The following is a 16,143-nucleotide window of genomic DNA, read 5'->3' as shown; positions in this document are numbered from 1 at the left end:
CTACTCTCTTACCAATGAATAGTGAGATTGACCGTCACATTATAACACCCCCACGGCTGAAAGGGCGAACATGTTTGGTGTGATGGGGAATCGAACCCGCGACCCTCAGATTGCGAGTCGAGCGCCCTAACCATCTGGCCATGCCGGGCCAGATATTTGGTGTTATGGTTTATATAGCATTCAAAAAGCAAATTAAGTTCTTTGTAGTTAACAATTAAGATAAGTAGTTTGGGGCTTATCTCTGTAACAGAACTACGAGCATTTAAACAACCCAGGAAACAATGAATATAGGTAATAACTTTTCTTCCAGTGGAGTTTTAAATTTAAAAAAAACTTTGATTATTGTGGAGTTTCACATGTTAAAGACACTAATCATCATGGAATTTTACTTGTTAAAGAAACTGAACATTTTGTGGTTTTACATGTTACAGTAACTTTGACTAACACTTATTTTTCCTCAGCCATTTCTGTATTTACATCCATAAAAATTAATAAGTGATGAATATCACCATACCTCAAATACAGACACTTCAAACATAAAATATAATAATCATTGAATGTTTTGGACCTGAAAACCATTATATGACCTAGTACTATGCTATGCCATTGTACAACATTCTCAATTTATTGCCTTGAAAGCCAGATTTCACACACACACTCTTATTAACAATAATACAGTCACAAGTCTCGTGATATCACACACTAGACCACTTTCTGTAAAGAAATTTTGCAATAAAATAGCTTTTATGTCATTAAAACTAACATAAATAGATAATATTTAACTTACTTTGTTTTACTTATGAAAGTTACCTCTGTACTTTCAGAAATTAAAGCTCATATTAGAGCAAAAGTCTACTGTAAGATTGTAGTTTCAAATTATAAGCACAAGTTTTTGTAAAACAAAAAGGAGCCATCAGAGTAAGTATTTCAAGAAAACTAGAGGGACATTCAATATAGTGCATACATCCACCATGTAGTGTTGATCATATTTGGCCCCCCAAAAAATATTAAAATGTGTTTATATGTCCATTGTTATCAATGGACATGGACCATTTTTGGCAGGACAATGAGGAGTAATTTTCTACATGTATCCACCATGTTTATGAATAATTGATTATTTTTGACTGAGTTATAGACCAAAAATAGTGTGAAAAATTGGTCCCCATGATAACAGATAGGGATTTTTTTGAGTTTGGTTATAGTCCAAATGTATAACAATTTTTTGTCAAAATCCATTCAGCCATTTTCAAGAAATCTTGTTGACAAACACACATACAGGGGTGAAAACATAACCTCCATCACCATCGGTTGTGGAAGTAATAAACAAGTCTAGGAACCGATAAAATTAATTTATTACCTTTACATAGCTCATAAGATTAAAAACCATGGTATACTTGGATTATTTGAAAACACACAATTAGGAAAGGCTTCTTAAATAATAACTAAAAATATAGAAATTTACAATTCATATAAAGAAGAAAGGAAGCTAAACAACAGATATATTGCAAAAAAGAAAATAATTCCAATTTTAACGTGATGTATTTATGATTTTTTTTACTTTAGAAGCTTAGAAGTTGTAACACAAAAAATGCAAGCATTTGAATTTTACAGTTTTTGACACCACTAACTTAAAACATTTAATGTTTTAAAACTGTTTGAGCTAGAAATAAGTATAGAGTACAAAGACCACAGACTTGCATCTTTGTGTTGTATATTTGAAAAGTGTTTTCTATTTATTTGTGCTCACCAAATAAAATTTAAAATTGGTAGCAAAAATACTAATTAGAGTTAAAATTTCAGTGTTTGTTCTTTATTGTATTATTCAGAACAAATGTTGATAAAATTTACATAAAAATAAAATTCTAAAGATGGATATTTCAGTTACAGTTTTATTTTGTAGGTGTTTTGAGGGTAGAGATTACAAAGAATGTCATTTCCCTTTGCAAAAAATATGAGATACTGGGCTCGAGAGTGTTAAACTACTCAGCTTCTAAATTAGCAGGAAATAGAAAAATACAATATAGGAGTATTGTCTACTCATTAATTTTCATTTCTCTCACAAATGTTTTTAGAGGATGATTCGACCGTGCTTAACACAAACATGATAGAAGTTACTGAAGTAACAAAAATTAAAAAATTCACTTTCTAAAGTCTCAGTCTGACAGTTTGACTACATAATAATGTTACTAATATGGGAAGCAAGCTGTGGCCGCGTATTCACACATTGCTTTTAAATCTGTTTAAAACATCTATTTAATAGAAGTTTTTATCTAGGTATCGGGTATTGCTTTCTCTGTATTTTGTGTTCATTCAGCCACTCATAATCTATCGAAATCCTGATTAAAGGGGGGAATGAATTTTAATTGTCCTTTCTCATAACTGTCAGTTAGGTAGTAAGTTCAGTGTGACATAAACCATTTTATATTATCAAGCTAATTTGCTTTAAAAAGTGAAAAGAATGTTAGTAAACCAATAGAGACAGTAGTTTTTGTTTTTCAAACATAGAAATAAAACTATAATAGTACATGCAAAAAACTTATTTGACACTGATATGGAAAGAATTAGAGAAACTTTCTGTGAGGGAAACTAATATGGCATGCCATATCTTATTCAAGAAGCAGAAAACTTGAGTAACAACAAAACCTGTTTTTTTTTTTAATAGACCGAGTTTCTCCAGAAATGGTTTGTTGTATTACCACCAGTGGCCTATGAAAAAATTCAAGCTACATATATCTACAATTGTAACTCATGGGTTCGAGAATACACAAAATTCCATGACAGAATATTAGCACCACGTTTGAAGGTAATTTTTGCAATACATTTTCAGCACTGATAACAATTAACATTTTTTATTACTTCCACTCAGAGTTTTTATCAAGTTAATTTGTTGTTTTTTATTTGTTTAGTAATCATTTATTGTAAAAAAATATTAAAAAGTCACTTGTAAAAATATTCTTGATTTATTGTTGCGTAAATTTTGTTTATTGACTGTTACAGGAGATATTAATTGTTATAGCAGTTTCTTGTTACAAATAACATTAAATTTATTCATTCTTGATATAAGTAAAACTAAATTTTTGCCATAACTAATTTCAAACAGTTTTGCCAATGAGATTGTTAATTTTAATTGTAAAGTTAATATGAATAAAGTGAACAGTGAAATGTAATATAGGCTGTGATAGTTTAAAATAAGTTTTTATACCTCTTCAGGGAAGTAGAAAGCTGATTTTCATTGACACACCACAGAGAATCAATGATTTTATTGATCCTGATCAGCAGCGGTTGCCTGGGGCAACACTTTCTTTAGATGAAGATCTAAAAGTCTTTAACAATGCACTAAAACTTTCACACAAAGACACCAAAGTTGCCATTAAGGTGAGAAGAAAGATTTATATTATACTGTAGAAAACTATAAATGTGTGGGACATTCACTCTGTTATAATTTCATAATAACCAGTTATAGAGGTTTGTGTATTTCATTTCTTTTACTGTCTGAATTGCCACCTCTAAATGTTTTAATTAAAGGCCATCCAAATCTTCAAATGTTTATTTTACTTTTTTAAAGAAGGTTAGGATAAAAATACTTATATTTTAATATTCAAAACTTTTGTCCAATATTTACTAAAATTGTTTCAATGATTCTTAATTTTCATTCCATTGGATTTTGTTTATTTGTTCGTCTATACAAAGCAGGAATCTGTACTACTGAATATTGTACTTAAAATATCCTGGAATTGTACAAACATGCAATTTGTTTCTGTTTGAATTAAAACTGATCATCCAAAAAAAAGTATGTCTTTATTTCAATAATCAAAAAATTTTCAAATGAAACTTATTCTGTTATGTCTGTTTTTATAGGTAATTTTGATACATTCTGTATGTATAAGAAAAGTTGAAATTTTAGTCGGTAAACGTTTTCTGTATAAAAAAAAAGAAAGAAAGAATTATAAGACATGGTTTCATGAACAGGTGGGACCATCAGCCATCCAGGTTACTTCAGCTGAGAAGACCAAGGTGCTGAGCCATTCCGTTCTTCTGAATGATGTTTACTATGCATCAGAGATAGAAGAAGTGAGGACAGTCTGTGTTTATTATGAATAATGAAACATTTAAGTTTTAAACCTTTCAGGTTCGAAACTGTCAGTTCAAAGGACTATTTTCATTGCACAATAGTCACAGAACATCTTAAGATTATCTTTTCATTATTAACTTTATAATGTGACACTTAAATGTTCAGTTAATTTTTGAGGATATATTAATATTTGTTAATATTATATTAATTATTCAAAATTTAGGAGCTTTATACATCAAACACTAATATAAGTATGTAGTGAATACCATAATGAAACAAAATCCAGATTAAGTAGAAGATAAATTGTCTTCGTCACTCCCCTGTTTTGTCTGTCATGTTTTTAGCTGTCTGGGCTACGATAATTGGTTTGGCTACTCATCATGTGAATGTTGTTGTCTGATATAATCTGTCCAGTACTAGTTTTTAAATATTATTTTACATGTATGGTGTTTATGTTGCTATAAATATAATAAGAATATTGTAGTGCCCCTGTTGTTATGTCTAATATAAATCACATGCCAATACATCAAGGATAAACCTAGCACACAGTCATTTAAAAAATATAGAGGTTCATAGATCTAATAAGTGTAAAGACATGAAAACTCAATAACTATCTGGATATTACAGAAACTGTGTATTTGATAATATGTGTAATTTTACATTACTATCAGATCTGAACAGTGCATTATAAGGATTCCCATCATTATATCAAAATATGCTGTGAAACTTTATGTATAGTTATAGGTGTTTTACATAGCAATCAAAAACCTGTTTGATCATCATTAGGAAATCAAACCTTACCATTTTTGATATGTTCGTATATACCCGGTATTTTAATAATACTTTATTTCATGAGATCTGGTAATTATACATAAAATACCATTAAAATATTTTCTCCTGTTGTTTCTGTATTTTTATTTGTCATTCAGTTTTTGTGTACTAAGGTACTTTATTTTAAACATTTTCTTTCTTATATAATCTACCCATTTTTGTAGGTTTGTTTGGTGGATGACAATCAGTTTACTTTGACAATAGCCAATGAAAGTGGTCCTTTGTCTTTTATTCACAATGACTGTGACAGTATTGTACAAGCTATCATACATATCAGAACAAGATGGGAACTATCTCAACCTGTAAGTAATAATATTATCCTTATCAGTTATTTGAGATCTTGTTAAACAAAAAAATGAAGGTATAATTATAAAGTAAGTACTTATACACAAAGAATACTATATTTGAAAAATAAAATTAAGTTCGAGAATAACATTCTTGTCCTCTTCCAAATACAGGATTCAGTAACCGTCCACACTAAAATAAGGCCCAAAGACGTTCCTGGAACGTTGCTCAACATGGCCTTGCTAAACCTTGGCAGCTCGGATCCAAATTTACGGACAACAGCCTACAACCTGTTATGTGCTTTAACAGGAACTTTTGACTTGAAAATTGAAGGACAGCTTCTTGAAACTGCAGGTAACTATAATGTGAACAAATTTTTCATGCAGTACTTTGATAAATTACTAAACACCATTACTTTTTATTGTGTAATATTAAACTATATCAATATTATTATTATGACAGCTCTAATTATAACTTGTGCAATTGTGTAAAGCTTCTTAATATTATATTTTTCCAATGGGCTTTAATGCTTATGAAAATGGTTGAAATATATTCATGCTTTTCTAAGTTTATGCTCTGGATTTAATTTTATATGATGACAGCCTTTTAAAGTGGATTTGAAAATACAATTAAGGTAGCCTAAAGTTTTTGTTGTTAAATAGCCTAGGATGAAAAGACCATTTTAATATTGTGCTAAATGAAACAAAAATTTAAAGGATAGTTAGTTTATATTGTTTCTCCATACATATGTTTTATAGATCTATGGAAAAAAAAATAGTACTGTGATATATAACACAATTCATTCCGGAGTTTTAGAATTCAGATTTTGGAATATGATGATATCTTGACTCACTGCCATGTGTCTTCATTTGATGACATTTAGACTTGTTTGTCTTCATGTGATTATAATTTGATTTCTTGCCACGTCTTAATTTGATGACATTTTGATTCATTGTCATGTGGCTTTACATGATGACATTTTGAGTCATAACCATGTCTTCATTTGATGACAATAAGCAAAAGTGTGTCAACATTTTCCTACAACTGTTTGAAAAATTATTAAAAATAACAGCCTCTGTGACCTATCACAAGATACTGTAATAATTGGATTTTTCTTCCTCTTTTTTTTATGGTTTATTTTCTTGCAAAATTGAAAATTGTCTTCTTTTGTTTTTTTGTACTAGGTCTTTGTATTCCCTCCAATAATACAATCTTCATCAAACAGATCAGTGAAAAGCTAGCTGTGAATGCTTCACACCTTACATTGGAGTTTTTAGAAGAATGTATTCAGGGTTTTAGGGCTTCAACTATTGAATTAAAGCATTTATGCCTAGAGTATATAACGCCTTGGTTACCAAACCTAACAAGGTATGTTTCTCTTACTAGGAAAGAATTGTATAAGCAATTATGTATTTGTGTAAAAAACAATAGGTTTGTTATAATTTAAAAATTGATTACAAAATATTACTTATTATCATTACATTACAAGTTCTTGTTTTATTTTTCGCTTTCATCTTTCAAGGTTTTGTAAACACTCGGATGATAATAAACGACAAAGGGTGGCTACCATTTTAGACAAGTTGATTACACTTACTATTGAAGAAGTAGAGGTAAGATCAGAGAGAGCTGTAAGTTTAAGTGTGTTTGCTTGTCATTTCACTTATGTTATAGTAAATATTTGTATGAGGTTTTTTGTTGAGTGTATCCTCTTGTTGTACAAGCTTAATACAATGGTTTGTCAAGGTTAACCTTATGCTACAAGTACCTTTCGTTGTCCAATCATAAATAAATAATCTACCAGATTATTTTACTTTTATCAGAATTATTCTCCCATAATTACTGGACAATGAAAGGTATTTACAGCATAAGATTAACCTCTGATATCTCGTATAGAGTTGACAAATTTTTACTTTGATAAAGTTTATAATATTTCAAATAAATTTTAAATTTCTTATACTTCTTGGTTTCCACAAAACGTAAGTATGATAATTATTAAAAACGTGGTAATACCAAAAAATATCTTTAATGCGGACATTTCAGAATTTCCTTAAATTCCATCATCGGCGTTAATATCTCAAAAAAAAATTTGTTCCTAATATTAAAACTACTGAAAACAACATTAGCATTGAGCGAGTTTTTGTATTCAATCGGAAGTTTAAAAAGAACAGATTTAAATGGTAACAATTTAATGGAATGTATGATAAAATGTATGGCATACACATGTTTAATATATAACATTGTTAAGAGAAACTATTATATAGAAAGGCTTAAATATAAGTATATACACTGTATCTTTAAAATAATAATATATATCAAATAAAAACACTGAGAATCTGGAATTGATTACATTAGATACAACAGGGAGGAGTTGATGTCATTATTTAGTGTTGGGTGATCATTCTCTATCAAAAATACTGTGCACTCTAACTTCTAGCCAACAGAAACCCGAACAGCTTCTTAAATTAGTCATCAAGGATAACCACTTCATTTTTAATGGTCAACTTTATGACCAGATAGTTGTTATTATGAATGTCAATTGCTGGGTAATTGCCCCCTTTATTACAAACCAGTATTATATAGAAGGTATGTTGATGATACTTTTCTACTCTTTCACATCTCTGATCATGCCAAGAAGATTTTAGAAGACTTAAACTCACAACATCCATGTATAATCTATACATGGGGATGGAAGAAAACAATAACTTTGCTTCTTTAGACGTTCAAATAAACAATATCTTTACCACATATATTTACCATAAAAAAACATTTACTGACTTATACACTCGTTTCGACAGTTTCATGCTAGACTCCTTCAAACAAAACCTTGTTCCTCATCCTCTAAACTGTAATATCTGTTCTGGCTACTTCTGACTTCACATGTTACAAAGTAATGGTTATCCCCTTAATTTCGAAAATTTTTAACAAAATAGAACCTACCAAAAAAGTCATTCACTCTCAAAATATCCACTGATTCTTATCATTCCTTTCACTGGCAAACAAAGTTTTAAACTCAAATATCAAATTCAAAGAAATAATCAAAACATATTACCCATACCGTTTAGTATTTATGTCAACATTTAGAATTAAAAATATGTTTAAAACCAAAGAGACACTACCCATTCCTATGCACTCGTGGGTTGTATATAAATACACTTGTGATAGCTGTAAAGAAACCAATATTGGTAAACTACAGATCACCTACAAATACATGCACATGAGCACATGGGAATTTCAGCAAGAAGTGGATGTAAGCTAAGTAATCCACCTTAGTCTTCTATCCGATTGCACAGTGACAGTAACAACCACCCTGCTTTGAAACTTGTACTTCCTTATACACTCTATACTTCTAGAAAACTTTAAAATTCTCTACTCCGGAACCACAGATTACAAACTATTTAGTAACTTTCTCAACACAGGCTCGGTCAATTTGATCGACTGCATGACCTCTTTGTACGCATTCAAAGTCTTTATAGATTTCATAGTACTACTAACTTTTAATATAGTGTGTATATCTTCACGAAATTTGGCAGTCTTTCAGTAAACATTATAAGTCTTTTACATACAAAAATTCATATTATTTAGTGAAGTATTTTTAATAAACTAAAAAAAAATTTGTCCTTGAATATATCGAGTATTTGTTTTGAATAGTCCATGTGGAAAGTAATTTTTCATGTTGAGATTAAAAATACCTTTCTTCATCTCAAAAATCTCAATTTCATTTGTGTAATCTCTAAAACCTCCTAAATACATTTCAGTTGTTCGTTTTCAGTAAAACTTTATACTATGTCATTATTTTCTCTACCCTAACTCTATATGGGGTTAGTCATAACCACCAAAAAAAATTTTTAAATAACCCTTTTTCTTTCTAGAAGGACTTCAAATGTAACATGAAACTACATTCCTTTATCCTAAGTTAGCTTTAAACATGTAACAGTGTGTATCTTTTTATAATTAAATTGTTTTTAGTTTTTCTTGTGCTTTTTATTGTGTCTAACTACTATTCATGCCATTATAAGTTGTAAACTACTTGGGGAATGTGCAGCTCACATTATGCTATTGAATTACCTTACCAGCGAACTGCTCGTGTGCATGCCTTGTGAAATATTTTTATTATATTATTATTTATTTTACCTAATCTAACCTAACTAACTAACTTAACTAACCTAAAGAGATCCCTATTTTTACCTTTTAGTTACTTTTATAATAATAAATCAATAAAGAATATACATGAAAATCAAGAATTAAATTACTTACCTGAGTATTGTTGTTGTTTTTTTGCTGTCGACTATCAATGACCTTTAACCCTACTCTTTTATACTAATGGTAGAAGTGCATTAAATAATTTTTATTTAATTAAATAATGCATCAAAGAACATAGACTAATAACATGCAAAAAGCAGACAATTTCCTCTAACAATCACAATTTTTCTGGCTTTCTAACTATGTGACAAGAGCCGTTACAAGTTCATCCAACCTAGCTGTTGTCATTCCTATGGGAACCAAAGTTGTATTACAAGTATAATTTACGATTACCTGATCAGAACACAATGTAATAGAATACATCATTTGATAGACGAAAATCTTGGCTTTCTATTGGTTATAGGTAATATATATAATTAAAACGTAAGACACTAAAACCTTGTATCATGCTCTGTAAAGGATGCCTATGGTGATAGGGTTGAAGAAAGCCTCTCCATTTTCAGTAATCACCCAACTCTAAATAATGACATCAACTCCTCCCTTTTGTAATTAATGTAATCAATTCCAGATTCTCAGTATTTTTATTTGATATTTATTATTTTATAGATACATTGTTTATACTTATATTTAAGCCTTTCTCTATAATACTTTCTCTTAAGAGTGTTATTTATTAAACATGTGTATGTTGAATGTTTTATCATACATTCAATTATATTGTTATCATTTAAATCTGTTCTTTATAAACTTCTGATTAAATACAAAAAACTTGCAATGCTAATGTTGTTATTTGTAGTTCAAGTATTATGAACTTTTTTTGAGATTTTAATGCTGATGATGGAATTTAAGGAAATTCCAAAATGTCCTTATTAAAGCTGTTTTTGGTATTACAATGTTTTAAATATTTATCATCAAACTTTGATTTCCTACCTTATGAATCAGTTGAAAATGATAATAATAATAAAGTGTATAAGTTTACCTCTGATTAGCACAGTTTTTAGCATACTGTTATACCATACACATGTGTATATCCCTTGCTTCCTATAAAAGTTATGGAAAAGAAATGTGGTTAACATCTGTACATTCAGAGTAAAACTAATAAAAAATATTAAAGAGCTGGTAAATGAATGGAATTAAGTAATTCTGTCATTTGTTGCTAAGATGGGAATGTTCTAAGAACCAGATCTTTATAAATAAATATGTGATGTTTTTTTAAGCTAAAATCTTTACAATGAATGGTGTGTTTTTTGTATAAACTAGTATTTTCCTTATTAATTTTAGATAAAATTAGTGAAACAAGGCAGGTAAGTGATGCCTGAAAAAATGAATTTTTCTGTTGATTAATAAATATCTGATATTGAAAGACTCCTTCCTGTAAATTATCAATTTTCAGTACCTTTGTTTTTTACTGTCGCTCCTCTTTTTCATTATCTTATTTTTATCTGTGTAATACATGTTGATAACTTTGTTGTTCACATAGCCTTTAAACCTTTTAAAATTAAGCTTGCTGTTGGATCCATTCTTTACATAAACAACAATTCCATGTTAATGTATGCTGCATGGCTCGAGTAAATCTACAGAAGTTTTTATTGCAGCTGATACTGCACTAATACACCCTTGTGATTAGATTTAGCTTTTTTTGCCTTTGTCTATGTAAAATTATTTAAATTTAATTTGAATAAATCTTGTCAGAGTTACTGAAAGTATTTTTAATGTCAAATATTGCCTGATGCAATCAGTTCTTTTTGAAGAATTCGTAAGAATTTTTATGACAATAAAGAATGTTATTTCATAATAAAGATATATTTTACATTTTTAAAATTTACCAAACTTTAAAGACACGACTGCTATATTTTATTCTTTCTTGACAGTTTTGTGTTTTTCATTCAACCCTGACTGTTTAGGTGTCATGTAGTCCAAAGTATAGTCGTATTTTAATGAAATTAATAAAGAAAGGTTACTTGCTGATTGAGTAACTATTTAGAGGTAAGTTGTTCTTTCACCCGTATTTCTTCTTTCAAAAGAAATGCCATTGGATCATGATATGTATAGTTTAGGACATGGATCACTGATACGCAGTCCTGTATAATGTTTCAGCTATGAGGTATTAACAAACTGTTCTTTTTTTTTTTCTTTTCTTACAGATGTATCCATCTATTCAGGCTAAGATTTGGGGAAATATTGGGCAGGTGTCAGACTTGTTGGACATGGTTCTTGATAGTTTTATCAAGGTAATCATACCAATCAATTGTTTTTTCTATAGTGGCTAGTATTATACAGGGTATACAGAAATTATGTTAACAAATGTATTTCTAAATGTTTTGAAACTCCTGTTTACCCCAATCATGCTGTCATTATATTCCATGCTTGCTGCAATGTACCTCCCTGGGAATCAGAGAAGTCCATGTATAAAGGACAAATTCAATAAACTTCTCCCTGATCACCAGAGAAACCCTAGTTAAAAGGTTAAATTCCTCCTAAGAATCAGAGAAACCTCTTCCCTCAAACTTCATTTAGAGGAGCATACAGATTGCATCATAATTAGTTGGTAGTTGTGGTATTGTCAGGAAATAGTAAATATATATATATAGAGGTATGTGTGTTGTTGTTGTTTTTTTGCCATTATACTTAACACTATTTTTTATGGTTAAATTATGAATAAAGTTACTGAATGTCCATTTGTAAATCTTCAATCAAAGTTGTCAGATAGATTTCAAATTTACAATGCTAGAAACTGGGTTTTGAGACCCTTGGTGGGCAGAGCTCAGATAGCCCATTGTTTAGCTTTGTGCTTCACTTCAAACAAACAAAGAAAGATTTCACATTTAATGACTTTATAAATAAACTGTTATTATAACATGTCATTGTAGCCAATTAAGATTTATTATCTAGACAGAGCTGTTAAAAGTTATGCTAACTAATTGCATACACCACTGTTTTATTACTTTCTTTTTAAGAGGTATCCACCTAATTATCACACATATATAAATTTTTTCAAATGTCTTATTTGTCGGATAATAGATTTATTTTAGCACAATGTTCCACCTCTGACAGTGACACAGATCAAGTACAATATTTAAAGTACAAATATTTTGTTCAAAACTTTATATAGGCACTGTTTTATGTAAGAAGATTCTGTTTAATTTATAATGTTTTTTCTCATTTCATTAAATGAATTTAATTCTCTATGTATTATACTTACACTTCCAGAAGCTGAATAATGAATGTATATAACACAATTCTTAGAAAGGTGTAATCATTTTCTTCCCTTATGCAGCGTAGTGTAACTGGAGGGTTGGGTTCAACTCAAGCAGAGATTATGGCTGACACTGCTGTAGCTTTGGCATCTTCAAATGTCCAATTAGTGGCTATGAAAGTCATCAGTAGGCTATGTCGGGTAAGTTAGTATTTAAAACTTCATGTTAAGCTTAGGATTACTTCAAACTGAAATCACTAAAAATCATATTTTCACTGATTCCTGTTTTACTGAAAATATTGATCAGTTTAAATAGACTGTCAGCAACCTTGAATGATGTGAAATCTTTTGATAGTAATAAAGACATCAAAACATTGAAGTAAATTGACAAGTCTCTGCTAAAGCTTTGTACAAAAAAATTTCTTTGTAGTTTGATTAGTACCTAAGTAAGTTAGTGGTCAAATGAAGGGTAATCAGTCAGTACCTTTATAATGTGGTTAAGTTAGATGGGATAAAAATGGGTTCTTCTATGAAAAGGTTCAGTTTCATTAAAATAACATCAAGGTTTTGTGGAAAACAGCCATTTACTGGAGTATGATATATCCAGGTTTTCAACTCTTAAAAATATCTAATCATAAAGGATGATGTTCGAAACTTAATAAACTGCTGTTTTTATTGCTGCTTGTAAAGTTATCTCTGAAGGAATTTGATAATTATTAATGTTGTGGGCTCTAGGTTATTGAGAAAACTTGTACTTCACCAACACCCACCTTGGAACAACATTTAATGTGGGACGACATCGCCATACTTGCTCGATACTTGCTCATGTTGTCCTTCAATAATTGTCTAGATGGTAAGTTTAGAGAATCATGTGTTTAATTTATTTTGTGCAATAAAGACAACACTTTTTTTTATTTCCTTAATATATCAACATTCATAAATCGATTTTGTGAGAGAAAAAAATTATTTTCATATGGATTTGTTTACAATCTATCAAGAAGCATTCATTCAACTTTTCTTTAAGTGTCTCAACTAAGAAATTAAAATCTGATATACATGTTTCACAAAGTTATATTTTTAAACAAATTTATGTAAAAGTTGTGTAAAAAATTTATAAGTTTATATACCGAACATAAGGTACAAAATAGCTAATATATACATCAACATTTCACAATTTTTTAGCTTATTTATTACCAAAATTTATGAATTACTTCCAGCACTTCAAATCTTTACTGTCATGTTTAATAGTTACTTCATTGGTGAAAAATCCAAAGAATTATATAGTGGATCTTTTTCTTTAAATATTGTCAGTTTACTTTTATTGTATGTCCATTAAAATGTGGAACTTGGTGGTTAAAATTTAAGTATCTGTTTTCACCACTGTTTCACTTTCTTATGCTTATTGTTGCTGTTTTTTGAACAGTATATATATATATATATCTTTCTGCATATTCATTTCTGTCTGATATAATATAATTTTATTGCAAGAAAAATGGAAGAAAAAAGCTATTTGTAATTTTCTAAACTATGCAATAAAAGTTTGTTTTTTTTTCACATTTTTTATTACATTGATCATATCTGTGATGTCATGACATTTCTATGCTGCTCTCAAGTAAACTCTTTGATGCCTTTCAGTGGCCAGTCATCTACCTTACCTTTTCCACATAGTGGTACTAATAGTCCACACTGGACCTGTGTCTTTACGAGCTTCAATCCATGGACTAGTGATCAACATCATCCATTCCTTGTGTACGTGCACCAGACCTTCCTTCAGTGGTAAGTATAGCTGTTAATTTATTTTGGGCTATCTATATTCATGTGTATACTTCTATATAAGTACAAATATAGACAGAAATATTTAGATGGGCATATTACAATAAAGATATTCATTATGTGAATTTGTGTATGTTACCATCTATCACCCAGAGTTAGCTGACTCGATCACCATAATGTTTTGTATGGTAACTAGAAACATTCTGGTGGTGTACATAAGGTATTTTGTTTTAGGATTGTTGGTATAGAAAGGGGATAAAAAAGTCCCTGAAACACTTCAGATTTCCACTTTTTTTTTAGATTTTTGGCTTTGAATTTAAGACACAAGTACTTAATTAGTTAAATGAATAAATTATTACATTTCACAAAGCAGGATACACAATTAGTATTTAATGAGGTAAGATTGGAAACAATCACAGATGCCTTGTTGGAGATGATGGAGGAATAAACAGGTGATTATAAGAAAGTTTTTTTGAGAGTGCAGTTTACTTTGTACGTGTATCAAGTTTTGTAATATACAAGTACCATATTTTCTCCAGTATGTTTGTTTTGAACACAAGTACCAGAACTGTTGCATGACGGATGTGATCTTATGACATTCAAATGTATTCATTATAAGTTGCAAGATTATCAATTTATCTCATGTGACATTTCAAAAGTTGATGAACATTTCCTTGAAGTATTTAGCTTTCCTAGGATCTGATTCTTTATTTAACAACCAAAGCTTTTTTGAAAAAAATTTGTGTTTTTCATCTGCATGAATATTGTTTTGTTTTTTATACATATTTTTATGTGCCTTTTATTCTTTAAAATGTTTTGGTGAATTATTAATTCTAAAGTGTTTTACCTACTTGTATACTTAGTAGAGTATCCTATGGACCCAGAGAAGCTTCATGTCTTGTTGACATTTAACCCACTTATAAAGTATTTGTCAAGTATTAAATTTTTCTTTTCTCTCTCTTAACGCTGAAGTTCAGTACAGTTTGTTAGAATAATAGATTTTCATAAATGAAATGTTGAAGGTGAAACACAGCGAGTCCTCAGACTGAGTTTGGATGAGTTTTCTCTCCCCAAGTTCTACTTGCTGTTTGGAATAAGCAAGGTTAAGAGTGCTGCAGTGACTGCGTTCCGTTCTAGTTACCGTCTTGGCGATCGACACTTAGATCGTTCGTTCACCTGCTCTGGCACAGACCAAGAAAGGATGCCACTGTCATCATTGGAAACAATCACAGATGCCTTGTTGGAGATGATGGAGGTATAAATTATGAGAAATAGCTTTCATTGAGACCTTTATTTATGAACCACCCATATCTTTTGCAATGTTAAACCAAATTATGTTTTTTATTGAAACACAATATAAAATAAAAAAATGGAAAATTGGGAACAATAATACAAAGTGTTTCTGTATAGTAAACTAAAATGTGTATGTTTAGGACTAGAACTAAAACAAAGAAGTCCATTTTTAATCAGGTGATGATTAAAGTGCTATGTGAAGACACATTATTTTTTACTCTTGTCACATGATAAGTGATGTTATATTTGTTTATTTTATATTTTAGATGTGTATGAAAAGCATTCCAAATTGTGATTGGCTGCAACAATGGACAGCCCTGGCCAAGAGGTAAGATTCTATATTACATGTGTTAGCCTACAGTGCTGAAATGTTTATATTATATGTTTAGCCTTCTAACCAGAAATGTGTATATTACACATGTCTGTTCTACTGAACTGAAATGTCTATGTTACATGTGTCTAGCCTACTGAACTAAACTGAAATGTTTGTACTGCA

General features: G+C 29.8%; 1 protein-coding gene across 1 annotated transcript in view; it reads left to right on the top strand.

The window, feature by feature from the left end:
* LOC106464884 (neurofibromin-like) overlaps nt 1-16,143 on the top strand; it is a gene marked incomplete at its 5' end in the record, with an annotated part of 99,781 nt that overhangs the window by 52,096 nt on the left and 31,542 nt on the right. The window contains 13 exons of the mRNA XM_022392687.1: nt 2,663-2,803; nt 3,211-3,375; nt 3,970-4,071; nt 5,068-5,205; nt 5,362-5,542; nt 6,373-6,556; nt 6,711-6,798; nt 11,530-11,616; nt 12,663-12,782; nt 13,317-13,434; nt 14,217-14,357; nt 15,377-15,609; nt 15,914-15,975. Of these exons, the coding sequence (XP_022248395.1) occupies nt 2,663-2,803; nt 3,211-3,375; nt 3,970-4,071; nt 5,068-5,205; nt 5,362-5,542; nt 6,373-6,556; nt 6,711-6,798; nt 11,530-11,616; nt 12,663-12,782; nt 13,317-13,434; nt 14,217-14,357; nt 15,377-15,609; nt 15,914-15,975 (1,760 nt within the window). The remainder of the gene's footprint in view (nt 1-2,662; nt 2,804-3,210; nt 3,376-3,969; nt 4,072-5,067; nt 5,206-5,361; nt 5,543-6,372; nt 6,557-6,710; nt 6,799-11,529; nt 11,617-12,662; nt 12,783-13,316; nt 13,435-14,216; nt 14,358-15,376; nt 15,610-15,913; nt 15,976-16,143) is intronic.

Source organism: Limulus polyphemus, unplaced genomic scaffold, assembly GCF_000517525.1.
Source record: "Limulus polyphemus unplaced genomic scaffold, Limulus_polyphemus-2.1.2 Scaffold1770, whole genome shotgun sequence".
Taxonomy (NCBI): Eukaryota; Metazoa; Arthropoda; class Merostomata; order Xiphosura; family Limulidae; genus Limulus; species Limulus polyphemus.
Note: the sequence above shows the minus strand (reverse complement) of the source record. Positions and strands in the feature narration are given on the sequence as shown.